Genomic DNA, 24,817 nt, shown 5'->3' on the forward strand with positions numbered 1-24,817 from the left:
CCTGAGATTCCAAATTTAATCTTCTAGTTCTAAGCTCATAGCATTTGAAATATACACTAAGTAGCGTATATTGTCAAAAAACTCACCTTAATTTACTAATTAAACTTGCATAGTTTGCATTATTAATCTGCTAGATTATCTTTTCAAGAACACTATTTGCATGATGTTGGACTTGTTTCAGTGTTTGTCAACTGACATAATTGTGACACTTGTCTGCAGTGGAGAAAATGATTTTAATAGTTGGCTTTTAAAAGAAAACCCTAAAAAATTCTAAAAGACAACTATTGTCTGATTAGTGTTATGCTTTTGATGCATGTATTTCACTCTCTAAATCAGAGACTGAAAAGTATATTAAAAAAGGTGTACACTTTCTAAGACGGATTTTGGTTAAGATTATGTCTTAACTGGAAAAATAGGCAAAAGAGTAACAGTGAAAAAAAGCATATTTTTATAGATTCCCATCTTCCAATATTTTTGGTCCATCATAGTGATGTCTGCCTCATTTGTTTGCAAGATGCAGCTCCAGTTCATCCTCAGACACTATTTGTCCCATAGTGTTCTATTTTCTCAAACTAATTTTGTGATCTTTCTCCTACCATTGGCAACTCCGCAACCATTATTTGTGGATATGGCTTTAACATTTTAATTTTTCCTCCTTTTTAATTCACTCTACAACTATAAAGCAGAAGTGGGTTTCATTAGGTTTTGAGTAGTTCTGGAGAACTGGTAGCATAAACTTTGAGTAGTTCAGAGAACCAGTAAATACTACCTCTGACTGGTCCTGCCATCATCTAATGTGGATTTTGCAGTAACCTTCCCCTGGCGTGGGGAGAAAAATAAATTTTACAGTATCTTTCCAGTAGAGTGCGATGGGGAGGGAGATTTTACAGTATCCTTCCCCTGCCACACCCACCAAGCCACGCCCAGAACCGCTAGTAAAAAAGTTTGAATCCCACCACTGCTATAAAAGCTGCTTCTCCTATAATTATAATATTATGTAGTCAGTTGATTACATTATAAACATAGCTGAAACAATACAGCATTTGGTAACATAGGCCACTAAGTACTGACCAGATTTTGATGAGAATAATCATGGAGTATTACTTAGGAAATGGAAGAGGCTTTGTTATTATATAGATCTACAATATATATATGGAAACTGATAAAGTGTTTATGTGTGTATTGTTAGATTTTGCCTCTGCAACCATTTCTATAAATATCACTCTAAAATATTGGTTTTAAAAAGCTTCTCTCCTTTTCCATTATATGTAGCCTTCCCTATGATGTCTAGAAGTTTAGCTAACACTCTTTAGATTATTAGAGTCTGCAAAAGGAATTAAATAGTGACAGTTCTGTCATTCTCACAGCAGCAATCATGTAGCTTACCAAGTTAAAAATGTGTGAATAATGAAAACATTTTTCATTAGATCTCTCTAAGCATGTCTCTTAAATCAAATTTCATAAAGTTTTGAAGGAGCTTAATTTCTAAATTCTTGACATAGAACTTGTGGAAAATGTGAGGCTCACAGACAATGATTATGAATTTGTTTTCAGTCGTTCCTTGTCTTCTTCCTTCCTTATTCTCCTTTGTCTATCAGGTCAATGTGCATCACACACCTACACTTGATATACATACTTTCTATCCTTGCTGTGTGCTACTTCCTTTACAGGAATTTGTAACTTTTCAATAGAGAAGAGGAGAGAATCCTTTAATTTTGAATGGCGAGCTAGGCAGTACATTTTGAGAGAAATAGCCAGGGAGATGAAGGACTTCCTTAGGGAGTAGAATGGCTAGAGGAAGGCTTGAAAGGATGAAGTACCGGTACCAGGCACCACATTTTACAGAAGAAAACACCTCTTATGATCTATGAAATTGTATTGGGTTTTGAGGAAACAAAGCAAATCAGGAAAGAAGTGCAGCATCTCAGTACGGAGGTTTTAAAAAAAGGAGATGACTAGATTGGTTGGCTCAGACTTCTGGGAGTTGAAGTCCACAAGTCATAAAGGGGCCATAGTTTCCTACCTCTAATCTAAGGGAACATGCCTTGAGATTTTTTTAAAAAACTCCCCCCCCCCCAATTGGCAAGCCATAGTTACTCAATGGTAATTTTAAAAATAAAATTGACCCAGATAAATGTGGGTTTTTTGGGAATTTTTGTGTGAAAAATGAGTAACAGAGATAGGCCTTTTGTCTGATTTGAGGAAGGTTATGCTCTTAACATTTGACTTCTATTTGAGTAATGTTATGTAGACCTTACACAAAGAGTACTTCTGAAGTGAGGTCAGGTGATTATAGTAGCAGGTAATTCATTCAGATCTCATTGGGGGTTTTTTTTGCCTATGGATGAATAAGTTAATATAAGTTTTTGAAATGTTCCTTTTGTGCAGCGGTTCTCAACCAGTGAACTGTGACTCCTTGGGGGTCCAATGACCCTTTCACTGGGGATTGCCTATGACCATCAGAAAACACAAATTTCCGATGGTCTTACGAACCAAGACACCTCTTCTCTATCCGTCTCGAGGTGGGTCCACCCACATGAAAATAGACTACTGCAAAAAAAATAAAAATCTGTACCATGGCAACTTCTGAGCATGCATAGAAGCTGAATTTGTGGCAATGCGCATGTGCCGCCATTTTGTTTTCAGCTTTTTTTGCATTTAAAAAAATCGGCACTGTGCATGCGTGGCCACGCCGCGCACGAGGAAGCAAACCGACAGTGAGGTAAGTTAGAACCAAGCCCCGAGTTTCCTAATAATTTTATTATTTTGTGATTGAGGGTCACAACGTGAACAACTGTGTTAAAGGGTCGCAGCGTTAGGAAGGTTGAGAACCACTGCTAGCGGGTCAGCTGTCTGAGAATTTCTGGTATAGACTGTCTAGCTCAAGCCACCATCCCTGAGTGATTCCATCATAGGTAAATGGATTGATAAAATGATACCGGTCTAAGTTATAAATATATTTTTTATTTTTCCTAATCCAAAAAAATATTGGAAGGAAGTTCTGTAAAGGAGTCAAGACATTGTTTATCCATCTGCTCATCATAATGATAAATGTCCGGAAACTGAATAGAAGGGTAACAAAGAAGGTGGGAAAAACTGGTAGAAGAAATTTATTTATTTATTTATTTATTCAATTTTTATGCCGCCCTTCTCCTTAGACTCAGGGCGGCTTACAACATGTTGGCAATAGCACTTTTTAACAGAGCCAGCATATTGCCTCCACAATCCGGGTCCTCATTTTACCCACCTCGGAAGGATGGAAGGCTGAGTCAACCTTGAGATTTGAACCGCTGACCTTCAGATCTACAGTCAGCTTCAGTGGCCTGCAGTACAGCACTCTACCTGCTGCGCCACCCCTGCTCATACTGAAATCCTGAGTTTGAAAATGGACTGGATCTAGTTTGGGGCTGCGGAGAAAAACATTCCAGGAAAAAAAAAATGCCAATGCATCCCTATAGGAGAAAAAGCCCAGAGAATAGTTGTAACTTGTAATCACAAGTTACCTTGAGTGAGTTCCACCTAGCATCAATTTGCTCAGGACTATTGTTGCTTCCTGTGATGGGTTCTAATGTCCCAAATCTTTGCCTTGAGGGTTACAAGGGAATCAGTGTCTTGGTACCTGCTCAACTTTGGAGCAAAATGCACAGCAAAGATGGATTTGGTCCCCACCCTTTGGGACTATATTGTATGTCTTTTTTCCAGTTGTATGCCTTTGTGCAATGTCATTTGTTGTAACCTAATAACTGCTAGTAAGTATTTTTGTTTACATTTGTGCCTTTTGTGCATGTCTTATTTCTTGATAATTTGATTGTACTGTGAGTATAATACCACATTGTTCCAAATGCTTTTTCAGTTGCATTTTAAAAGGTCCTTTAAAAAAATAATTTTCCCTCCCCTCCCTCAGCCTTTTCAATGCACATTGATTATTTCTGTTCTTTCAGTTTTGTGGACATAAACCTTAAGTTTTACATCAAAAAAAGGTATTTAGCTCAGTTTCTGTTGTTGTGCTTTTAAATAATTTCTCTGTGATATAGTTTATTTGATTACATCTCTCTTTCTCTCCTCCCCACTTTCTACTTTCATCTAAGTACCCTCAGTTTCAAACCTCCATCTTCTGGAGGTATAATAGTTTTTGCATGCTGTGGAGATGCAGTGTCACCTAAGGGGTAATTTTGCAAGAATAGTGAGATCCTCAGAGATGAGTACAACAAATTTTTAAAGTTTGGATTTCTCTGCGAAATATTCTAAGAATATGCATAACCTATAAATGACTGAAATATTTGGATTCCTATACTATTAAAAAAAGCTGGAACAGCATGAATGTGAAAGGCAAAATAGAACTGAATAGTTAATTCTAAAAACCAACATAAGTAACTTTTAGAATAGATAATTTATATGAAAATATGGGACCAACTATTTTATGGGTATCTTGCTTTTACGATGGTTCTTATTTTCCACAAATCTTTAAATGAATCTTCTTAAAATCACAAAAATGAATCTGTGCATGCTTGGGAGAAAATTGGATAACTTATTTCTTTTCCAAACACGTTCTATATTTTGTATATCTCACTTTTCCAGCATATTTTGGATAATTTTTAAAAAAAATTAAAATAAACTTTAATCCCATACTGTATAGTTGTTGTTTTTTTCCATTTTCTTCTTACAGATTCAAATTATGTACAAGCCAGTGGATCTTAGTCATGTAACGTCCAAATGTGGGTCTCTGGATAATATTCATCACAAACCAGGTGATATCTATGTATTTTATTTTTGAAGTATCTTTGTACTATGTATTGTGTTATTTATCTTTGGGTAAATGTCAGTTTTATTTTTATTTTGCCTTTAAAAAATACAGAGATGGTGAAGATAAAGGTAATTGCAAGGGATGTAGAGTTATTAAGAGAACAATGAATAATTACAATTGATAAATAAGATCAGGGAAATTATTCCTTCTATATGTTTATTCCTACTGTTATTTAACCAAGTATCTACAAAATACTGGATACTGTCATTTATAGAATTCCTATTAATTTATTACTTCGAAACATGGGGGAGAAAAACCTATGTTTAATTAACTGTAAAATTAAATGAACAACAAATTCACCCAAGTGATTTCTACAGGAATCACTCCAACCGTCTTCCTTTTAAGGGAAAGATTTTGGGTGTGGTGTTGTTGCAGGATGAAATCTGGAAGTCCTTCCTCAATGTGCATCAGATTTCTCTGCTGTAATTTATTTATTGTATTTATTTATTTTGTCAATTACATATACATAGATATAACATTGTTTATATACATAAGATGGGTACTGACAAGAGGGAACAATTGCACACGAAGAGTAGGTACTCTGGTGTGCTTATGCATGTCCCTTATTGACCTCTAAGGAATTTTGGGTGAGGTCAACACCAGTGGGCAGTAAAGTTTTGGGGGACATCAATTTCCAAACTTTTATTAGGGGATATAATTTGCTCTTGGAATAAACCTTATCCAGTAGTTTTTTGAGTCTTACTTAAGCCCTGCCTGTTTTACTTCTTTCTTATACAGGGGTCTAGAAAACAGGGAGTTAGAAAAAAGAAGCAGTGTAGAAAGACTGGGGTTCATCAGTTTAGATCAGGGGTGTCAAACTCAAGGCCCGCAGGCCAGATCTGGCCTTTGATAAGGTCAGGTGTGCACACGGCCCTCTTGGAAATTGTAAAGGTCCGACCCATGTTGCTTGGGCCCCACCTATGCCATCCTGGCTTGCATGAGCATCCACAGGAGGCAGGTGCATATACGCACAGGCGGTGTATGCACACATGCAAAGGCCCAGTTAGCCACCGTGCGCAGGGCAACAAAAGTAATCTCCGTGACACTGGTTAAAAAAAAATAATAGTTCAGACATTCTAACTTTGCGAGATCTTATTTTTTTGTGAGAAGTTGAGAAGGTTTGAACTACTTTTTTTTTGCAGTCGCACAGACTACTTTTGTTGCCCTGCACTTGGCAGTGGTGAAAGGAGCTGGGAAAGCAGGTTAATGAAGGGATGTGGCTGCTTCGGGAGTCGGGGGTTTGACAAACATAGAAAAGTATTTTCTTCAGAAGTCATCATTATACAGTATGTTCCTTTTGATATCTATTAATCCTGCTCATTTTTCCTTAGGTGGTGGACTGGTAGAGGTGAAATCTGAGAAACTGGATTTCAAAGATAAAGTGCAATCTAAAATTGGGTCATTAGATAACATCACCCATATTCCTGGAGGAGGAAATAGGAAGGTAAAAAGATTTTTCTCCTGCTATTTTTCATTGTGTAGGTGATAGGGGCTGGTTTGCCTAGGAAGCTGTAGGGCAATAATTACATTAAGCTTTGAGAAATAGTATCTCTATCTAAACATCTAATTCTGGAACGGTGCTAATTTAAGTCTTAACACAATTCTTACTAAGTCCCAATTTTCATAGCACAATCTCTGTTAAATATCCCCAGTGCCAACTGAAGCATATTAAGACATTGACTAAACCAGCAGCTGTTCGTAATTGTAAAGAAGCAACTAGGAGCTAATAGATGCTACAGTAGTCCCTCGCTATACCGCGCTTCACCTACTGCGGCTTCACTTCATCGCGGGTTTCTGAGGAAGTCGATCAGCAGATTTAAACAGCCCGCCGAACTCGATTGGCAGGTTTTTTTTTTAAAAAAAAAAAATCTAAAATTGTAAATACTGTATTTAAATACTGTATCTAAAATAAATACTGTGTGGGAAGGGTTTATAAACACTTAAAACAATGAAAACTTACCAAACAATTACAATATAAATACTTAAATAAGTACTATCAGTCGATAAATTCCCCATAGCGGATTTCACCTATCGCGGCCAGGTCTGGAACGTAACACCAGCGATAGGTGAGGGACTACTGTATATACAAGCTCAAATAAACTTCTCAGGTTGGTCTCCTTCAAAAACGGGTGGCCAAGAGGAAAGGGCAAGGCACAGATAAATTTCTCCTTGTATGGAATGCCTTTACTAAAGAAGTCATCCCTCTTTTCATCCATGTTTGGTACATTTTCCAACAAGCACTTTCAGATGTGTACAGACATACCTAAACAACAAAGCTGCCACACTGGAAGCATACTCAGCAAGTTATCAGATGTTCCTTTGTAAAGTGTGAGTATAGAAGGAACCAGTTTGCGCAATGAAGTTGAAAATGATACTGTTAGTTTTGTTTTATGATCCCATCTTCTTGCCTCTTTCTCAAACCAGATTTTAGACTATGTATTGATATTATATTAATTGGATTTATAGGCTGCCCCTCTCCTAGAACTCCTTTAAATCCTTCACATGGATATTTCTTGTTGAACCGATAGAAGGAAAATTCAAATATTTCTCTGGTAGATTCACATTTGGAATTATTTAGAAAGAATGTGGTTATTTAGGAATGGTCTTGAACAATAACTATATTCTCTTAGAAGAGAGAATGCGAGAGAAATGATCTCTAAATCTCTAAAAATAAATATTCAATTCTGCAAGATTTTGAGGCATTTGGAACATCGACAAGGATGAATGATTTCTTGTTTTGGATATTATCCCTTTGATACATCTCCATATTCTCTAATCAATGATCCTTTTAATGTTAGAAAACTGCGTACGACAGTTGAAAATTGCTGCGCACTGTTCTCTTGTTACATGCACTGCCGCGCAGCTTAGAGGGAACATTGTCTCTAATCCTTACAAGGATTCTTCCATAGAACAAACATTTTTTACCTGCACAGAAAATATTATTACAACAGTGTGGCTAAATCACAAAAGCACACCAGATCCAGAAATATCCATGTCATGCTACTGTAATCTTGACTTGGTTGGAAAACATTCTTCTTGTTTCTTGTCTTACTGACCATCTGATGTGTTAAAAGGCTTTGGAGCGGAACTTAGCATTTTAAATCAGTGACCGTACCCCACTACCAAAGCATTCTATAGAAGGCCAGTGCCAGGATAAAGATATGTATCACCAGGTTCCTAAACAAGCTTTTCTCATTCTTAGATTTTTTTAAAAAATACATTTCTGCCAGAATATTAAGAAAAGTCATATCCTGCCCTTGGAAATTATTCTGATTTTTCTACACTAGCTGTGGGAAACTAACTACTTGTCTAACTACAGTATTTTTAAAGATATGGCAATCTGACCATCTTCTTTTTCACAAGATCTACTGCTAAAACAGGAATTTCTCTTTTGTAGTTCAAAAGAAGAAAACATTCGGATCATCAGAGAAATAACATAATATAACCCCTGCTTTTAACTGCACCTGTAAATGTCAAAAGAAATGCAACAGCAATTAATATTTCAGACAGAGCAGTAGGGAGGAGAAATATTTCTTGGCCCTGTTGGATAATGAAGTCTACAATGAATCTGGCTGTTTTGATGATTTAATACTGTTTTCATATATGAAGGTATCATAGGGTACCTTTGAAGATTATCTCAAATTTCACAATCTCCTTGCTCTGTCCCTCTAGATCATTACTTGCTCGAATAATTGCTTCTAGGTTGTTGAAAGGACAAACGTGTTATCTTCTGCAGGGTGTAAATATTACCAATTGCTGTCATCTTCATAGGGAATAAGGATATTTTCTGTAAGGACAGCTTTCAGGGAGGTTGAAGTCAGTGGAATGTGCTTAGAAGTTAATTGCATACTTGTTTTCATTTTTCCACCTGGTTCAGACTGGTAGATAACCTGAGCTGGATAGGGAGAAATTCAGTGGAATTGTTTGTCTGATCACTCGCAGTATTGCATTGTTTGAGGATGAAACAAGGCAAAATGGAGCACTGTTAGTCAATTATGGCTAGGCCTTTGTTTTTTTTCTGGGTCATGCTGTTCCTGAAAATCTGGAGCATCTTGTTGCCAAATACTGGTTCCCATAGCAGGAATTTTGCCCAATAATGTTTTCGATTTCAGCTGCAAACATTCCAAAAAAGTCTGTTTTTAAAATCTTGTTTAATCTTATCCTTGATAGCATTACATTTCTGCAATGTGCTCTACCTAGGGTTGCTCTTCATGAATGGTACAAAAGGTAGCAATTTAGACTGCCACTCTGGAGCCAATGTTGGAATATCTGCACTGATTAGGAGTTGTCTTAAAGGTATTAGCTTTGTATTCCAAAATTTGAGTTGGATTAATCTGGCCAAATTAAAGGTATGTTTTGTTAAAAACCTGCCAGTTTAATGTAGTGTATAAAAAAAGTACCTTCTTGAGGACACTTCTGCTCACTGGACATTCCCTTTTGGTGTGGAAAAAAAACTTTATTTAATTATTTTATTTTATTTTATTATTTTATTTTATTTTATTATTTTATTTATTTTATTATTTTATTTTATTTTATTTTATTTTATTTTATTTTATTTTATTTTTTATTTATTAGATTTGTATGCCACCCCTCTCCGAGGACTCGGAGCGGCTCACAACAATGAAAAAACAATACAATGAATACAAATGCAAAATTTAAAAAACAGTTTTAAAAATCAGTCCCTATACTGATCACTGCCTATACTGATAATTCTCAAGGATGCTATAGAAGACAATGAGATGCATTAATTTTATTGTAAACTCTTATAACTGCTCATAAATTATATACTCATAAATTACTTTTACAGCAGAAATAATGATTCTGTTCGCAAATAAGAATTAATTCTTATGTGAATAATTGCTGAATTAATTGATACTTTTAGAAACAAAGAAACATAGAAGATTGACAGCAGAAAAAGACCTAATCTAGTCTGCCCTTATACTATTTTCTGTATTTTATCTTAGGATGGATATATAGTTATCCCAGGCATCTTTAAATTCAGTTACTGTGGATTTACCAATCACCTCTGCTGGAAGTTTGTTCCAAGCATCTACCACACTTTCAATAAAATAATATTTTCTCACGTTACTTCTAATCTTTTCCCCAACTAACCTCAGATTGGGCCCCCTTGTTTTTGTGTTCGCTTTCCTATTAAAAACACTTCTCTCCTGAACCTTATTTAACCCTTTAACATATTTAAATGTTTTGATCATGTCCCCCCTTTCCCTTCTGTCCTCCAAACTATACAGATTGAGTTCATGAAGTCTTTCCTGACAGGTTTTATGCTTAAGACCTTCCACCATTTTTGTAGCCCGTCTTTGGACCTGTTCATTTTTATCAATATCTTTTTGTAGGTGAAGTCTCCAGAACTGAACACAGTATTCAAAATGTAGTCTTACCAGCGCTCTATACAGCGGGATCACAATCTCCCTCTTCCTGCTTGTTATACCTCTGGCTATGCAGCCAGGCATTCTACTTGTTTTCCCTACTGCCTGACCACACTGTCAGAAATCACTACCCCTAAATCCTTCTCTTCTAAAGTTTTTGCTATCACAGATTGAGGATTCCTTTTCCCCAAGTGCATTATTTTACATTTGGAAACATTAAACTGCAGTTTCCATTGCTTTGACCATCTAGTAAAGCTAAATCATTTGCCATATTACAGATGCCTCCAGGAATATCAATCCTATTGCACCCTTTAGAGTCATCGGCAAGTAGGCAAACCTTCCCTTGTGTCACTCACAAACATATTAAAAAGAATAGGACCCAGGACAGACCCTTGGGGCACACCGCTTGTAACCAGGCTCTGCTCGGAATACTCGCCATTAAGAACAACCCTCTGATGTCTACGCTTCAGCCAGCTGCAAATCCACTGAACTATCCAGGGATTAAATCCAATCTTCACTAATTTATCTATCAGCTCTTTATGTGGAACCGTATCAAAGGCTTTGCTGAAGTCCAGATAGGCAATATCCACGGCACCACCTTCATCCAACACCTTCGTGACATAGTCAAAGAAATCAATGAGATTAGTCTGACATGATTTGCCTTCAGTAAAAAAAGGCATTTTGAGGAAATTTATACCAAGTTTCCCCAAAATAAGATATCTCTTGATAATAAACCCAATCAGGTTTTTGAATGAATAGCAATAAGGCCAAACACTTATTTCTGGGTTCAAAAAAATATAAGACAAGGTCTTATTTTCTGGGGAATACGGTAATAGTGAATATGTTTTGAGGTGAGTGAGCTGAAGGAAGATTATTGCAAAGATCAGTGTTTCTCCCTCCAGCTAGGCATTTACAGAGCTGAAGTCCCTGAGATTGAAGTTAAAGAAATTGAGCACCACTTGTTATAAGTATTATAATAACATAACTAAATGTCTATGGAGTTTCTCAGTCATTCAGGTAATGATTATTCCAAAGATACTTTTTCAAGTCAATTGGGCTTTGTTTTACCTAGAAGACTTCCAGAACTAAAGAAACTTCTTGAATGAGAAATGTCAAAAGTTGCCTTTTGAAAAAGCACCTTTGGGATATTATAATAACATTGGTTCAAAAAACAATTGACTTAGAGTTGAAAAGACAGAATTGTAAAAATAATGAATAAAAGTAGGTTATGTCAGTTGAGTTTGTTTACCAAACTTTGTGAATTGAAACAAGTCATGTGAATCTCCTTCACATGGAAGGGTTATCAAGAGGAAAACTATTATTACATCAGAAAGAGAGTGAGATACTTACCCCCTTTATGTCTAAGCAAAAAGAATACAGGGTTCCCTCGATTTTCGCGGGTTGAAACTTCGTGGAACGTCTATACCACGGTTTTTCAAAAATATTAATTAAAAAATACTTCGCGTTTTTTTCCCCTATAGCATGGTTTTTCCTGTCCGATGACACCATATGTCATTGCCAAACTTTCGTCTGCCTTTAAAAAACATTTTTTAAAATAAACTTTAATAAATAAACATGGTGAGTAATAGTCTAAATGGTTGCTAAGGGAATGGAAAATTGTAATTTAGGAGTTTAAAGTGTTAAGGGAAGGCTTGGGATACTGTTCATAGCCAAAAATAGTGTATTTACTTCCGCATCTCTACTTCGCGGAAATTTGACTTTCGCGGGCGGTCTTGGAACGCATCCCCGGTGAAAATCGAGGGAACACTGTATTGTGAATCACTAGCGAGTTATCTTATTTAGAGGGTATATGCAAAGATGTCTAGCAAAGTTCAAAATGTCTTCTTCAGATAAGAACTGGGAAAGAAAAGAAATTGATTTGCTACAAGTCAGAAAAGGCAATGTATTATGATGTCCCCAAATATATTCATTATTGCAACCAAAAGTTGCAAACACATTGAAGTAGCAGGAAATAAAATTTTGAAAACTTTTCAAGTTTTAAAAAACTGACTAGTTAAGGATCTCCTTTATGAAAGCAACATCAACTTTCTGATTTGTGTAAATTAAGATTTTCTGTGCTCACAAATATACAAAATTACCAGCAATTGAGAGAAATGAGAATATGTCTGGAATTACATCTGATAACAAAGAGCTAAATAAATCTCACCCAGCCTAAGTATCCCACTAGGTGGCAAAAGAGAAATTAACTCTGGTAAGTTTCTATTTGGTTGATTCATAGTAATTTAAAATTGGAAATATACTAACAACCATATAATTATAATAATTAAGCAATTTTCAAGGCTACTGTTTTATGTGCAACTACTCTATTTCAGTAACAAATCTTCAGAAAATAAATACTTTCTTAGGCATTATTCAGCGATTCAACTTGTGCCTTCAGTATGCATTATTAAGACAGCATTGTAATAGAAAGTGGAACATGGTGTCAGCAGAATGCAGTGTATAATTTTTAAGAGGGTGAGTGGAAAGGCTGAGAAACTGTGTTTTTATTGCAGTAGCAGTATAGAAAAGAAACATAGCTTTGTAATCTGGTCTTTCAAATTGTTGATGGTGGGTTTCAAACAAAAGTATTGTATAATATTCTTTTTTATTCATTGTGCACATTTAAAAACTATTACACAACATCTTAGTGTTATTATAGAAAGTAGAGCAATGAAGAAATAAGAAAGTAAATAAAAACATTATTTGGACCAGGATGTTCATATGACTGAATCAACCTTATGAATCACCCCACCCCGCTCCAGTCAGTTTTTCAAGCCACTACTCTAGGTATAACTCAGTGGTGGGTTTCATTTACCTTTGTTACTGGTCCTGGAATGGGAGCGTACGTGTGCAACGCTTCTGCTCAGAGCGTTTTTGATGATGTCTGGGCAGATGGCTGGAGCCTCCTGCCGCCGCCACTACTCCGGGGCGAACTGGTAGCAACCCACCACTGTTATACCTCCAGGAACAGCTGCTGGTAGTTGTTATATTTATCTTTGTGCAGTAAAAGTTTTCATCTCTTAAATTTTGTGAGATTGAAATCACAAGCTATCTAAACCTAGCTATTTTTCTTGTAAATTGGCATCCCAGTTTAGATTGCTATATTCACAGTTTCAGGGCTAGCAACAAAAATGTAGCATGGGCTTTGAAACCACAATCTGACCCATTAATGCAAGTTATTTTTTTGTTTGTATGTGCCTCATCTGTTGTTCCTCTCTTGGGGAGGGAGGCTCCACTCACATGCATTTCAGTCCTTTCCACTCAGATGCATCTCATTTTAATATCTTTATAAAACTTTTTGTTCTCATTAGTTCTTTCCAATGAGTGTCCTGGCTTCTGATGGGAGGACTTTTCTGCTTCCTTATCCTTCTCTCACTGATATTGACACAACTTTTGCATTTCTTACTCCTTTTCTGCATTGTTTCTTCCTTCTGAATCACCGTTGGGATAATTTGGCAAGTCAATAGATGTGCTTGATTGTAGCTTTAGTCCCGTACTTAGTACTTAAGGAAAACAGCTGCAGTTGGAGAAAGAGTTGCCCATTCATAAAATGGCTGCCATAGTTTGAATCCAGTCATGAAATGGCAGTTGACTAGAAACATTAGGTGATATTATTTCTGGCCTTACAGGTAATCCTCATTTCCCAACCACTTTTTCAGCAACCATTCATGCTTAAAATGCCACCAAACAAGTGGTAGTTAGAGATCTGGCAGTTACAGATCCTTGCTTAATGATCACACACAATTTATTTAATAAAAACTGGGACTGTCAAAACTACTTTTTTTAAATTTATGACTGTGTCATTTAATAATGGAGTCTCTGCTTCAGATTACTGGTGTTAAGCAGAGATTATCATATAGCACCTCAGCTATATCTCTCTTTTTGGATGAATGAGAAGGCTTTAATGTAGATATAAGACTATATATTATCCATTTCCAGATTTATTTTTAAGGGAAATCTGGACTTTGAAATGTGTCCATTGTTGCATTTGGCATTTCCTTTTATGCCTACTGAACAGCTTGAAGGAAAGAACATTAGTGGGTTAAAAACAAATTACAAATTGATAATGCATGTACCCTCCAGATACATTATCTTTTTAAGGGCAGTGGTTCTCAACATTTTCTTCACCATGGACCCACTTTAAATATCTGTTATGTCCATGGACCACGGGCAGAGACCCCTAAAACGTTAGATTTAAATCATAACATTTCTTTGAGCTTAACAGACGCCCTTGTGACAACATCACAGCTCCTCGGAAATCTGCAGACGCAAGTTGAGAATCAGTGGCATAGGGAAGAAACCGTAGAAATAATTAGAAATAGAGTAGATCCACTGAAAATGGGGCTTTATTATTAGCCCTACGACACCTGAATTAGGTGTAACTGGGTCTGACATCATCTGTTTTTCCAGTGTTGCCATCCATGTATCTATGTATGAAGCTAGTGATGGAGGGACTAAGGCCCCACCCCCATTTTGGCCATGGATCTTTCCTTTATTGCTTGGTTCACATTTTGAAGGGCAAATTAATGTTCCTATCTGCAGACTAGGCTGCAAAAAGTGCTTGACCTTGCTGGTTTATTAAGTCACTGCAGGTTAATAGTCCATAATGAATTATTAGTAACAGCCATCCTTTGTAGTATTCGGAGTCAGGTCAGTGTTATGTGATTCTTCTTCTTTAGTTCTTACATTCTTCATCTTCAGTTGCCGTAGCTCCTTTTTCATATTTCTTGCTGCTTTCTCTTCCTTCTGTTCCATGTGTCCCTTCCTCCCCATTGAAAAGTTTTGGTTTCATTGTCATCTTATTTTACGATGCTATTTTGCATCCCACTGACCTTCTCCACCCACATGCAGAGAGAGAAGGGCAAGGAAGACAAGAACCGTGTACAAAACTGCCCCAATAAGGATGGGCTTCCTTCCCCCATCACGGAGCCCTCCATCCCTGAGGAGAGCCCACTCCCCGACTTGCACCCATGTGATGTCAGTAAGTAGTTACCTGTTGTCATAAGCTTTGTGAGAGCAAGAAGGGAATTAGATGCCCAAAACTGGCTGGGGGGCTGGGGGGTGGCTGCAATAATTTCATTCCTATTCTTTCTTTTTCCAGTTGGAAAAAAGTTGTATTAAATGAGTGCTGAGGAATGTTAGGTGCCCCTATGTGATAAAAAAACAGGAATTCTGCACCTCTTAATGTTGGGTTGGATGAATAGATAGAATTGGGGTGGCAGAGACAGATTGACTTATTTGAAGAAGGCAGGTTGTAATTTTGGAAGGAGAGTTTACCTAATTTTTTAGGGCTTCCCCCTCAGTTTGTCTTGTGTTACAATCAATCCTCCCCACCACCACCCTTCACATTCATCTGCAAAGTATTTTAAGGAGTTCTTGTGTGTCTAAATTTTGAATCCAATCTATCATCCAGAATTCAGAGGAGCATAATATTTCCTGTGAAATATTTCATTGCATCTGAAAAGCTGTTTTTGTAAAAAGTTACTATTTTTGCACAAAGGTTTATATCTTCTATATCTGGGTAATTTGTAGCATGGATTTTATATAATACTGTAGTTAAATATCAGGATATGCTGGTCAAGTAACTGTAGATAATCAAAACTTTGTGATTGGCAAGAAGGATCACATATGAATATATGAGAATATTTCCGTAGGGTGAACCATCTTGGCTCTACTAACTTATGATTGAAGTGAGAGAAGGTTTTAATTCCCTGCCTCATCCTATCCTTGCCGTTTCACTTTGTCTCATTTCAGATTGAGAGCCACAAATTGAGCTTTCGTGAGAACGCCAAAGCCAAGACTGATCATGGAGCTGAAATTGTCTACAAATCACCCACTGCTTCTGGAGATGCTTCTCCTCGTCGCCTTAGCAATGTCTCTTCGACTGGAAGCATCAACATGGTGGACTCCCCTCAACTGGCGACATTGGCTGATGAAGTTTCTGCTTCCTTGGCCAAGCAAGGCTTGTGATTGTATTCTAGTGGTTGGAGATAATAAGAGAAAAATTAACTCTGGCCTTTCTTTTTGTTCTCTCCCCCCCCCTCCCCATCTACATCCCTCATCATTCCTATTTATTTTAAGTTAATATCAATTCTAATCTGTTCCTTTCCTTCCTTTAGTTAAAGTCATCTGTGGTCTTAGGATTTCATAATAATTAACAACTTGGAAGCAGCGGTGGGTTCCCCCCTGGTTCAGCCTAGTTCTAAGAGCTGGTAGCGCCAGCGGTGGTAGGCTCCACCCACCCACGCAGGATGCTTCTGCGCATGTGCATAAGTTTCTGCGCATATGCAGAAGTGTTGCGTGAGCATGCACACAAACCAGTAGTAAGGGGTTTTAGAACCCACCACTGCTTGGAAACAAAGATTCCCATCCTATATTGAATATTCTTTTAAAAAGTCTCCCATCACTTCACCTCACCCCAGAACAAAAATAAATGTAATTGAATACAGATAAACTTGTGATGTTTGAAATCTAGAACTTGGGGATGTAAAATGATAAATTCTGCTGTACATGCTCATTACTTGGCCAATTTTTTTTTCATTGAAATTTAAGGCACAGAAGCCTCATGACCCCTTTAACAGTCATGGCTACTGATTTAGTATAGAAGTTAATGCAGGTCCAGAGATTTCCAGTGTACAAACATACCTTCTACTTCAAATGTCTGTCCTGCTAGAGCTGGAATGCTAGGCTTTAATATTTGAAGTATACGTATTTCTCCCTTTGAAGGAGAAATTTTGATATATGAAAAAGAGCTTTTGAAAGGACTGTTATGTTACATACTCATCTATTCTTTTTGGTACTGAGAATTTTTGTGAACCAGGTTTAAGTTCAAGATAAAACTGCATGCTTTGGATAATAAAGACATAAGCCAAAACTGCCTTGAAAGCCTGCAGAATGCCAGTTCTCTTTAACTGAAATGATACATTTTAAAGGCAATAGCTTATCTATTTTTGTTTGTACCTAAAATTAACCTTTGACTTTAGGCTGTATAATCATCCTACTAAAATAATCAGACTTAATTTCTTATATGCTAAGTTCCTTTAATTTTATTGGATCAGTTACATTCTTTTTTCTCTTTTTCAAACAGTAACTATTGCCTCTCTTTTGCCCATCTCACCTTCAACCTCCATGATTTTGTCACAACATAAAAATTTGTCCAGAGTTGCTGGGGAAGAAGCAAACTTGCCTTTGTGTTCAGCCCAATTGGCCTGGTTGTTCCAATGTTTTTTGTAAATGTAGAAATTTGTGAGATAGAGGTATGGCTCTAGGCATATTTAAAAATAAAGGAATTGATGTACTTATTTATGGTGCATGCAGGTGTTTTTTAGGAAGGACAATTGCGTGAAAGGACACCAGTTCAGCAGAAGTGGGAACATGTATATTTTGACCTATATTTCATACATCTTTATGTAATATTTGTGTATTTGAAAGAAGCATCACACTTCAGAAGTCGTAGCCAGAAGCAAGTACACTCAATAGTTACTATTCAGTTACTAGTTGTTCATTACTCAAGAGACTCTTCAGTACCTCAGATATTGCAGAATTACGATTTGCACTCAACTACATGAGTATAAATCAAGCTGTTAGGGATCCTGGGAGTTGTAATTCAGAAATAGCAGTTGTCATAAGAACCAGCTATAAGAATGAGGGATGTGCATCTACTGTTAAACTCATTCACTGCAATGCCACGTACTGCTAAAAAAGACATTTGATTTCTGATAATCTGTGGACTTTAATTGATCCACTGTGAAGAAATATAATTTTCATAAGGCAAGTTGCATGGAAGCACTGATTTAAAGCTTTTCCCCACATGCTGCTGCTTGTTCGGAGAAATTTTTCTATGCTAAAGGGATATATTTGATGTTCCACAAAAATATTACTGGATTACAATTCCCATCTTGCATAGTGGCTATGAGTAAATTTAGAGTCTGACAATATTTAGAAACTGCTGATTTGCTCCAGCAAGTGTACTGTAAATGAAAAGGCTCTTCTCCTTCACCCTAATTTTAAATTTTCAAAACAAAAATACTTCTCCAAGCATGTGCTATATGAAATATATCTGCAAAGGGCAACAAATTAAACCAAGCAGAAATTGTGAATAACTGGTTTGTCCCTTTCTACCAGATTTAGCGATAGATGCTTGAAATTGCATTTTTTTAGGATCACTTGATGGAAATTTCAAAAGAACATAAAAATAAGGATTTTTATAGACATTATAGTGGAGTGCTTTAAGAGCACCCAGGAACATCTAGTTGATTTTAGAGATGCGTCATTCTTTCCATAATAAATGAAGCTTGCAGTATATACTATCATTATGGTGTTCATCACTACCTATTGAATTGTTTTTTGGTTGCTCTTCTACAATACACTCAGAGCAATGACAGGAAACTTCCTTGGTGATTAACCCTTTCCAACCTAGTTCACGGTATCCCTTTGGATTGTAATGAAAATCCCAGCTTGTATCTTTTCTAGGTTGAGCCAACAAGTGATAAAAGAGATGAGTTTATCTCTGCATGCTGTAATTTCACGCATGTGATCAAAAGTAATGATGCTAACTCAAAGTCTGGTTTGCATGTGTTTGGTTGACGGCAAAAATTGACAATGATCAAAGTTGAAAGGGCTTTTAAGAAAACTGGTTTGCTCTGGAAGCAATCTATTTTTTAACATGTTAATGTGATTTCAAGTCTGTAATTTTGAAATTACCAAAATTAGGATACCTTAGTAGGCAACAAATAGTAGGTAAAAAGGAACATTGTGTTTCAAAGCCAATTAAAAGAAGGCCCGGCTATTATCATTTGCTTTATGATCCTTAATATCTATCATATTCTGGGGGAGGAGGAATGGATAGAGGAGCAGCGCCAGGTTGAACAAATCACACAAGTTGACAATTCTTGGTCAGCAGCATTGCCCATTTGATTCACTGTAAAACATGATGTTCATCTGTGGCTCTGCCATCCTTTTTCAGTACCAAGATAAAAGTCAGAGGGAAATCACTTGCTCCATCAGTTCAAAAGAGAGCTGCAGCTTCCTCATTTTTGTATGCTAATCAATCATCTGGATCATGTGGAAAAAGTTTTGACAAGCAGAACTTGTGGGATCTGAAGGGGAGAGTGGTTGGATAGTAATGGATAGCTTCTAGAGCTGAGGAGGTATTTTACTCCAAGATAACGCTCAATTGGAAGAGAAGATTTTGCAGAGGATTCATCTGTACATCAACAGTCACTTTCCAGTCATTTATAAGCCTGTTGTTACCTCTGTAGTTAAGTTAGGATGGTAGCTTTATTCTTTTTTAAATCTAAAAATAATCAAAATGGGAAAATGTTTTCACTGCAAAGCTATACACCATGCCATTGTGATTTCTTTTTGCTTGCGTTTGAGGACTTTGGGCTGGAAAATCTTACAATATCCTTAGCAGCTACTGTAGTAGTATGAGCCTAAAAAGCATCCCCACATTTGATAACTCTTTCTTCAGCATTCAACAGTGAAGAGCAGTCATGCTCTACTTCTAGAAAGCGTATTGGTTCTTAAGTTCTTTTTCTGAAAATTATGCCTTGTCTCCATTCACGTATTTACTAGTGCTTAAATCCTCCTCTTTCCCAAGCATTGCCCACCTATTTAAGTGTTCTGAATTCTTTCACATACCCTCTTTTAGCCATTTTCTTTAATCATAGGTCCCATTTCCCAACTGTATTTTGATTGACTTTGTGTCCTTCTAGGATTCACAGACGTTTTCCCCCAGATGGCGAAGACCCATGGTGATTCCAGACCAAAGCCATCTTAAACTGACTGGCTTGTGTCTTGTCTTGGTATATAAATATACATATCTAGGGGTTTAAAAGTGTTAAAACATGACATATTGGTTTTGAAGTTCACAAAATGGGGCTTTATTACATAAATTGCAAGTATAAAAAAGGGACAATGGAGTTTGGAAAACGCCATCATTCCTTTTTAAAAGTTTTTTTTCAGAGATGGGGAAACCGGGAGGGGGCGGGAAGGGCATGAGATCTCCGTATGGTCATCCTAGCTTAGCTACCTGTCTGTAACTGTCCATGTTGTATTTGTGTGTTTTAACAACTGGTTTACACTGACTGTTGCTGTAAAAGTGAATTTGGAAATAAAAAGTCATTATTACAATAATGAAATGTATTGTCTTTGTTGAAGAAAACTTCCCAGACATAAGCAGGGGCAAACGTCTTCCAAATTGCCATTAATAAAAGCTCCCAGACTGAATGTACCATTTATCATCAGAACTAAGGCTCAATGACCTTCCCTTTTATTGAAAGGATGGGATGGTGCACACGCCAAGCTGATTAAGGCAACTGTGATCATCTTTGCACCTTCCATTTCTTCCAGCATTTATTTGCCCATTCCATAAATAGCATTCATTTTCATTCAGCTACTTGTCATAAAAAGTAAAATTCTCAAAATCCTGGCTAAATCGCCTGTCTGAAAAAGGTACTATTTCTTTGAAATAGTATCCATAGTTCCTAAAACTCATTTAAAGATTTTTACAATCCAAAAATGAAACCAGTGTTCTCTGTTGAAGTAGTTTCCTTAATTCTCTAAAAGCCTTACAATGTAGTTTCCCCATATTATTCCCCAATAAATTATAGCACTTTGCTTAACTTTTAAATTTTTTTAATTTTTTTTATAAGCACACATTGGTGCTTTGGCCAACAGAATCAAGACATTAAACAAAGATCAGCTTCTCTGAAGAAAAGCATTTCTATATAACAAGGACATTACACAGCTTGAAGCAGGAAAAGAAATATTTACAAAATACAAGGTGGGTTTTATTTTTATTTTTTGTATTTTTTTCCTTTTTAACGCTAAGACGGTTATTCAGAATTTTCAACTTTATAAATAGAAAAGCACTTAATGCAGAGGGATATAGTAGCATTGGGTTTTTCCTTTTTTTAATAAAAAATAAACTAGAGCAGAACAAAAACTTTAGGTAATGTTGAAAATTGTGAAAAACCCCCAACCATTAAGCAGTTTAGCTACTATTTTGTTACGATTACAAAATGAGAAAAACGTTTTTTTTTTTCTTCCTTTTTTGGTGATGTGATTAATACAGAAGACAGGCGCAATGCTTAACAACAGGACAGGGACCAACAGCCACACTGCTAAGGTCAGGAAAACATTACAATGGATTGGTGTGCAAAATATGGGAGTGACCAGGGAAGTGAAGGGAGGACAATGGCCTTAAATTAAATTAAAATAAATTCCAATTTGTTCCAACTTGACAAAAATCAGTCCAAGTCATTTTTAAGAAGAAAAAAAAAAGACTCAAGATTTACTTCTCTCTCAAACTACAATTTAAATTAAAAAAAAAAATCAGATCTTTTCAGCTTGGCTAGTCAGCCCAAGCCATTTTCAGGAAAGAAAAAAAAAGATTTGAGATTTCTCTCAAAACTAATCCTTAAATAATAATAATAAAAAAACAGATCTGTTCAGCTTGGCAAAAATCAGCCCAAGCCATTTTCAAGAAAGAAAAAAAAAGATTTGAGATTTATTTCTCTCTCAAAACTAATCCTTAAATAATAATAATAATAATAAAAAAAAGATCTGTTCATCATGGCAAAAATCAGCCCAGGCCATTTGCCGGAAAAGGGGGGGGGGGGGATGGGGGGATATGATTGAGATTCATTTCTCTCAAAAGTGCTTTTTAAATTTTTTTTAAAAAAAAATCTGTTCAGTTTAGCAAAAGTCGGTCCAAGTCATTTTTGGGGGCTGCTCCACAAATAAATTAATTAAAAAATCAGATCTGTTCAGCTTGGCAAAACTCCGCCAAAGCCATTTTCAAGGGGGAGAAATCCGGACTGAGATTCAGTTCTCTCAAATCTGTGCTTTAATTTTTTTTAAAAAAAGATCTGGTCAGCTTGGCAAAATTCTGATTAAGCCATTTTCGGAGGGGTGGGTGGGGAGAGGGACTGTGACTGAGATTCAGTTCTCTCAAATCTGCTCTTTAAATTAAAAAAACCAACCCAACCCAGATCTGTTCAACATGGCAAAACTTAGTCCAAGTCATTTTCAAGGGGACGACGACGGACCACGACTAAGAATCAGTTCTCTCTCTCTCAAATCTGCTCTTTAAATTAAAACCCACCAACCAATCCAGATCTGTTCAGTTTGTGCAAAAGGCAGCCAAAATCATTTTCAGGGGGGAGAAAATCTGTTCCTTAATTTTTTTAAAAAAAAAAAATCTGTTCAGCTTGGCAAGACTCTGCCTAAGCCATTTTCAAGTGTGTGTGGGGAAGGGGGGAGGGTGGATCACGAGTGAGATCCAGTTCTCTCTTAAATTTGCTCTTTAAATTAAACCAACAAACAAACCCAGATCTGTTCAGCTTGTCAAAAGGCAGCCCCAGTCATTTTCAGGTGTGTGTGTGTGTGAAAACCTGCTCCTTAAATTTAAACAAAAAGTAAATCTGTTCAGCTTGGCAAGACTTTGCTTAAGTCATTTTCAACTGGGGGGAGGAGGAGGGGGGCTGGCAGATTCAGTTCTCTCAATCTGCTCTTTAACTTTTTTTTTAATTTTAAAAGCCCAGATCTGTTCTTGGCAAAACTCAACCCAAGCCATTCTGGGGGGGAGGAGGGGATGGAGAGGTCCATTTCTCAAAATTGCCTGTTTAAAATATAAAAAAAGGTCAGATCTGGTCAGCTTGGCAAAACTCAGTCCCAGCAATATTCTGGGGCGGGGTAGGTTGGGGGTAGGGATGGGTTGCACATAACTGAGATCCATTTCTGCCTCAAAACTTGTAAGTTGCAGTTGAGATAAGTAAGAGGTAGAGGTGAAAACAACATCCAATCTTTCTCTGGAAAAAACAGATATTTTGGTACTCAAGACACGTTCAAATTTAAATGCAATCTCAAACAATGCATAGACTACTTTTTCTTTTATAGAGGATGGAAGAAAAGGGAACAATGAGATTACACCACACTCACTATATGGCTTGTGGATCTGGGGTGGCAAATTGTTGACTCCTGTGACATCGCTCCCAGTACTTAAGGCTCAACACTACTGTATTGCAATCTTTTAGCTGCAGATGTATAACCTACAGCTTTCAAACTAATGGACAGAATGCAAAAATAAAAGAAAACAGAGAAGTGTTAGTAAGTAATAGGGAATGGGAAGAAAGTAACCCTAGATCACATCCAGCAGAAAAAAAGGGGGGGAAAAGAAAAGCTTGGGAAAAAAAGGTTCCTCTTGAAATGGATGGCTCTCAGCCTTCTCCCCACTAATAATCTGCCATTAAAAAACAAAACACAATATGAATAAAACATCCAAAACATATCCAGGCTGATTATGGAAAATTGCTTTTTCTTGCACAACTGAACTTCTTGTGTCATCTGGAGAGCCTGTCTCAGAAGCGGCAGAAAACCCCAGAACATATCCAAGGTTGCTGGGGAAGAGCTTCTTGTTGGTAGTAGGTGCAATGGGTAGCTATCCCTTAAGGAACCAAGTGGTCTTGAGTTTGCATTGCAAGTGCTTTCTAGAGCCAGTGGGCAATAGGAGGGGGGGGGAGGTCTCTTTCAGGAAACGTCACTTGTTACCACTAATTTCACTTCACTAAACTTTTAAGGGTGAGGGAGGGCACTGTGATGTTGGCAGGTGAGGAAAAGACACTCAACAGTAAAAGGAAAAAAAAAGGAAAAAAATAAAAGTACCCTTTCACCAGAGAACTCATTCCAGGGTCAACCAGCCACCTTCACTCTCCTTTCTGAGGAGTGTACACCTACGATCAGGGAGGAGAGTGGCAGGCTTGGCTCTCGTCATCAGACCACTGGATAAGGTGTGTGTGAGAGACAAAGCAATGTGGAAAGAAAGGTGGGGGGTGGGAGAAGGAGTGAAAAAAAGAAAACAGTTTCTAAACTCCTTAAATTCACTAAAAACTGTGAAAATTCCCGGCAGGATGTTTGAATATCAAACACAGATTTCAGAAACTTTTAATGCCAAGAGTTAATTTGGTGGATTCTTTTTGCTCCGCTTTCCTGTCCTTCTCTTATCTGTGGGCCGGCCGCTGAACTGTGGCTGTAGCCCCTGAATTCCGGCTCTTGAAGCAAGCCAGGGGAGGTGAAGTAGAGTCAGTGTCTGGTTCTCGGGAAGGCTTGCTGCCTGATGTGCGCCGTGTGCAACGTGATGACCGGTCCTGTGGGTCTGTCTGTTCCTCATACTCCGTCTTGGGATGGTAGGTCAGTGGGAAAGTGCGCCGTTCCCAGGGCTGTACAGTCTGGAAAGAAAAGGCAGACAGGTTGGTAGGCTTCATCACTTCTGTGTCCCGTTGCACCTTAACTGGAAGCCCTTGGAATGAAAGACACCGAGCAACTTCAGCAATGAAGCATACTTTTGCTGAGGGTGAACACTCAATGCAAGATGCAACCTGGAGATCAGAAATATTTTTTCAGGATAGAACTGCAACTAAAAGTAGTTTTCAGTCCGTATGCAGCTGGCACCTGCCAAATCTGGGGGCAGAAACCCAGAATATTTTCAATCTTTGTAGGTAATTAATATTAATATTAATAATTATTAATTAATTATTAATATTGCTTCTTCATTGCTTATTTGACCCCTATGACAATCATTAAGTGTTGTATCACATGATTCTTGACAAATGTATATTTTATT

The 24,817-nt window shown here is 37.2% G+C and overlaps 2 protein-coding genes across 16 annotated transcripts in view; one reads left to right on the top strand and one right to left on the bottom strand.

Moving 5' to 3' along the window:
- The window catches only part of LOC139154432 (microtubule-associated protein tau-like), a 98,786-nt gene extending 76,204 nt beyond the window's left edge, over positions 1 to 22,582 (top strand). For 10 of the 12 annotated variants that reach the window (XM_070729041.1, XM_070729045.1, XM_070729034.1 and 7 more), the window contains 3 exons: positions 4,667 to 4,748; positions 6,136 to 6,248; positions 15,946 to 22,582. In XM_070729041.1, coding sequence (XP_070585142.1) covers positions 4,667 to 4,748; positions 6,136 to 6,248; positions 15,946 to 16,161 — 411 coding nt within the window. In that variant the 3' untranslated portion in view covers positions 16,162 to 22,582. Of the gene's footprint in view, positions 1 to 4,666; positions 4,749 to 6,135; positions 6,249 to 15,042; positions 15,173 to 15,945 lie in introns of all 12 variants that reach the window. The other 2 variants (XM_070729036.1, XM_070729039.1) reach the window with 1 other exon arrangement.
- Positions 20,816 to 24,817, bottom strand: part of KANSL1 (KAT8 regulatory NSL complex subunit 1) — a 195,926-nt gene continuing 191,924 nt past the window's right edge. For all 4 annotated transcript variants that reach the window (XM_070729030.1, XM_070729033.1, XM_070729029.1 and 1 more), the window contains one exon: positions 20,816 to 24,422. In XM_070729030.1, coding sequence (XP_070585131.1) covers positions 24,195 to 24,422 — 228 coding nt within the window. In that variant the 3' untranslated portion in view covers positions 20,816 to 24,194. The remainder of the gene's footprint in view (positions 24,423 to 24,817) is intronic.

The sequence above is a fragment of the Erythrolamprus reginae genome, chromosome Z (assembly GCF_031021105.1).
Source record: "Erythrolamprus reginae isolate rEryReg1 chromosome Z, rEryReg1.hap1, whole genome shotgun sequence".
Classification (NCBI taxonomy): domain Eukaryota; kingdom Metazoa; phylum Chordata; class Lepidosauria; order Squamata; family Dipsadidae; genus Erythrolamprus; species Erythrolamprus reginae.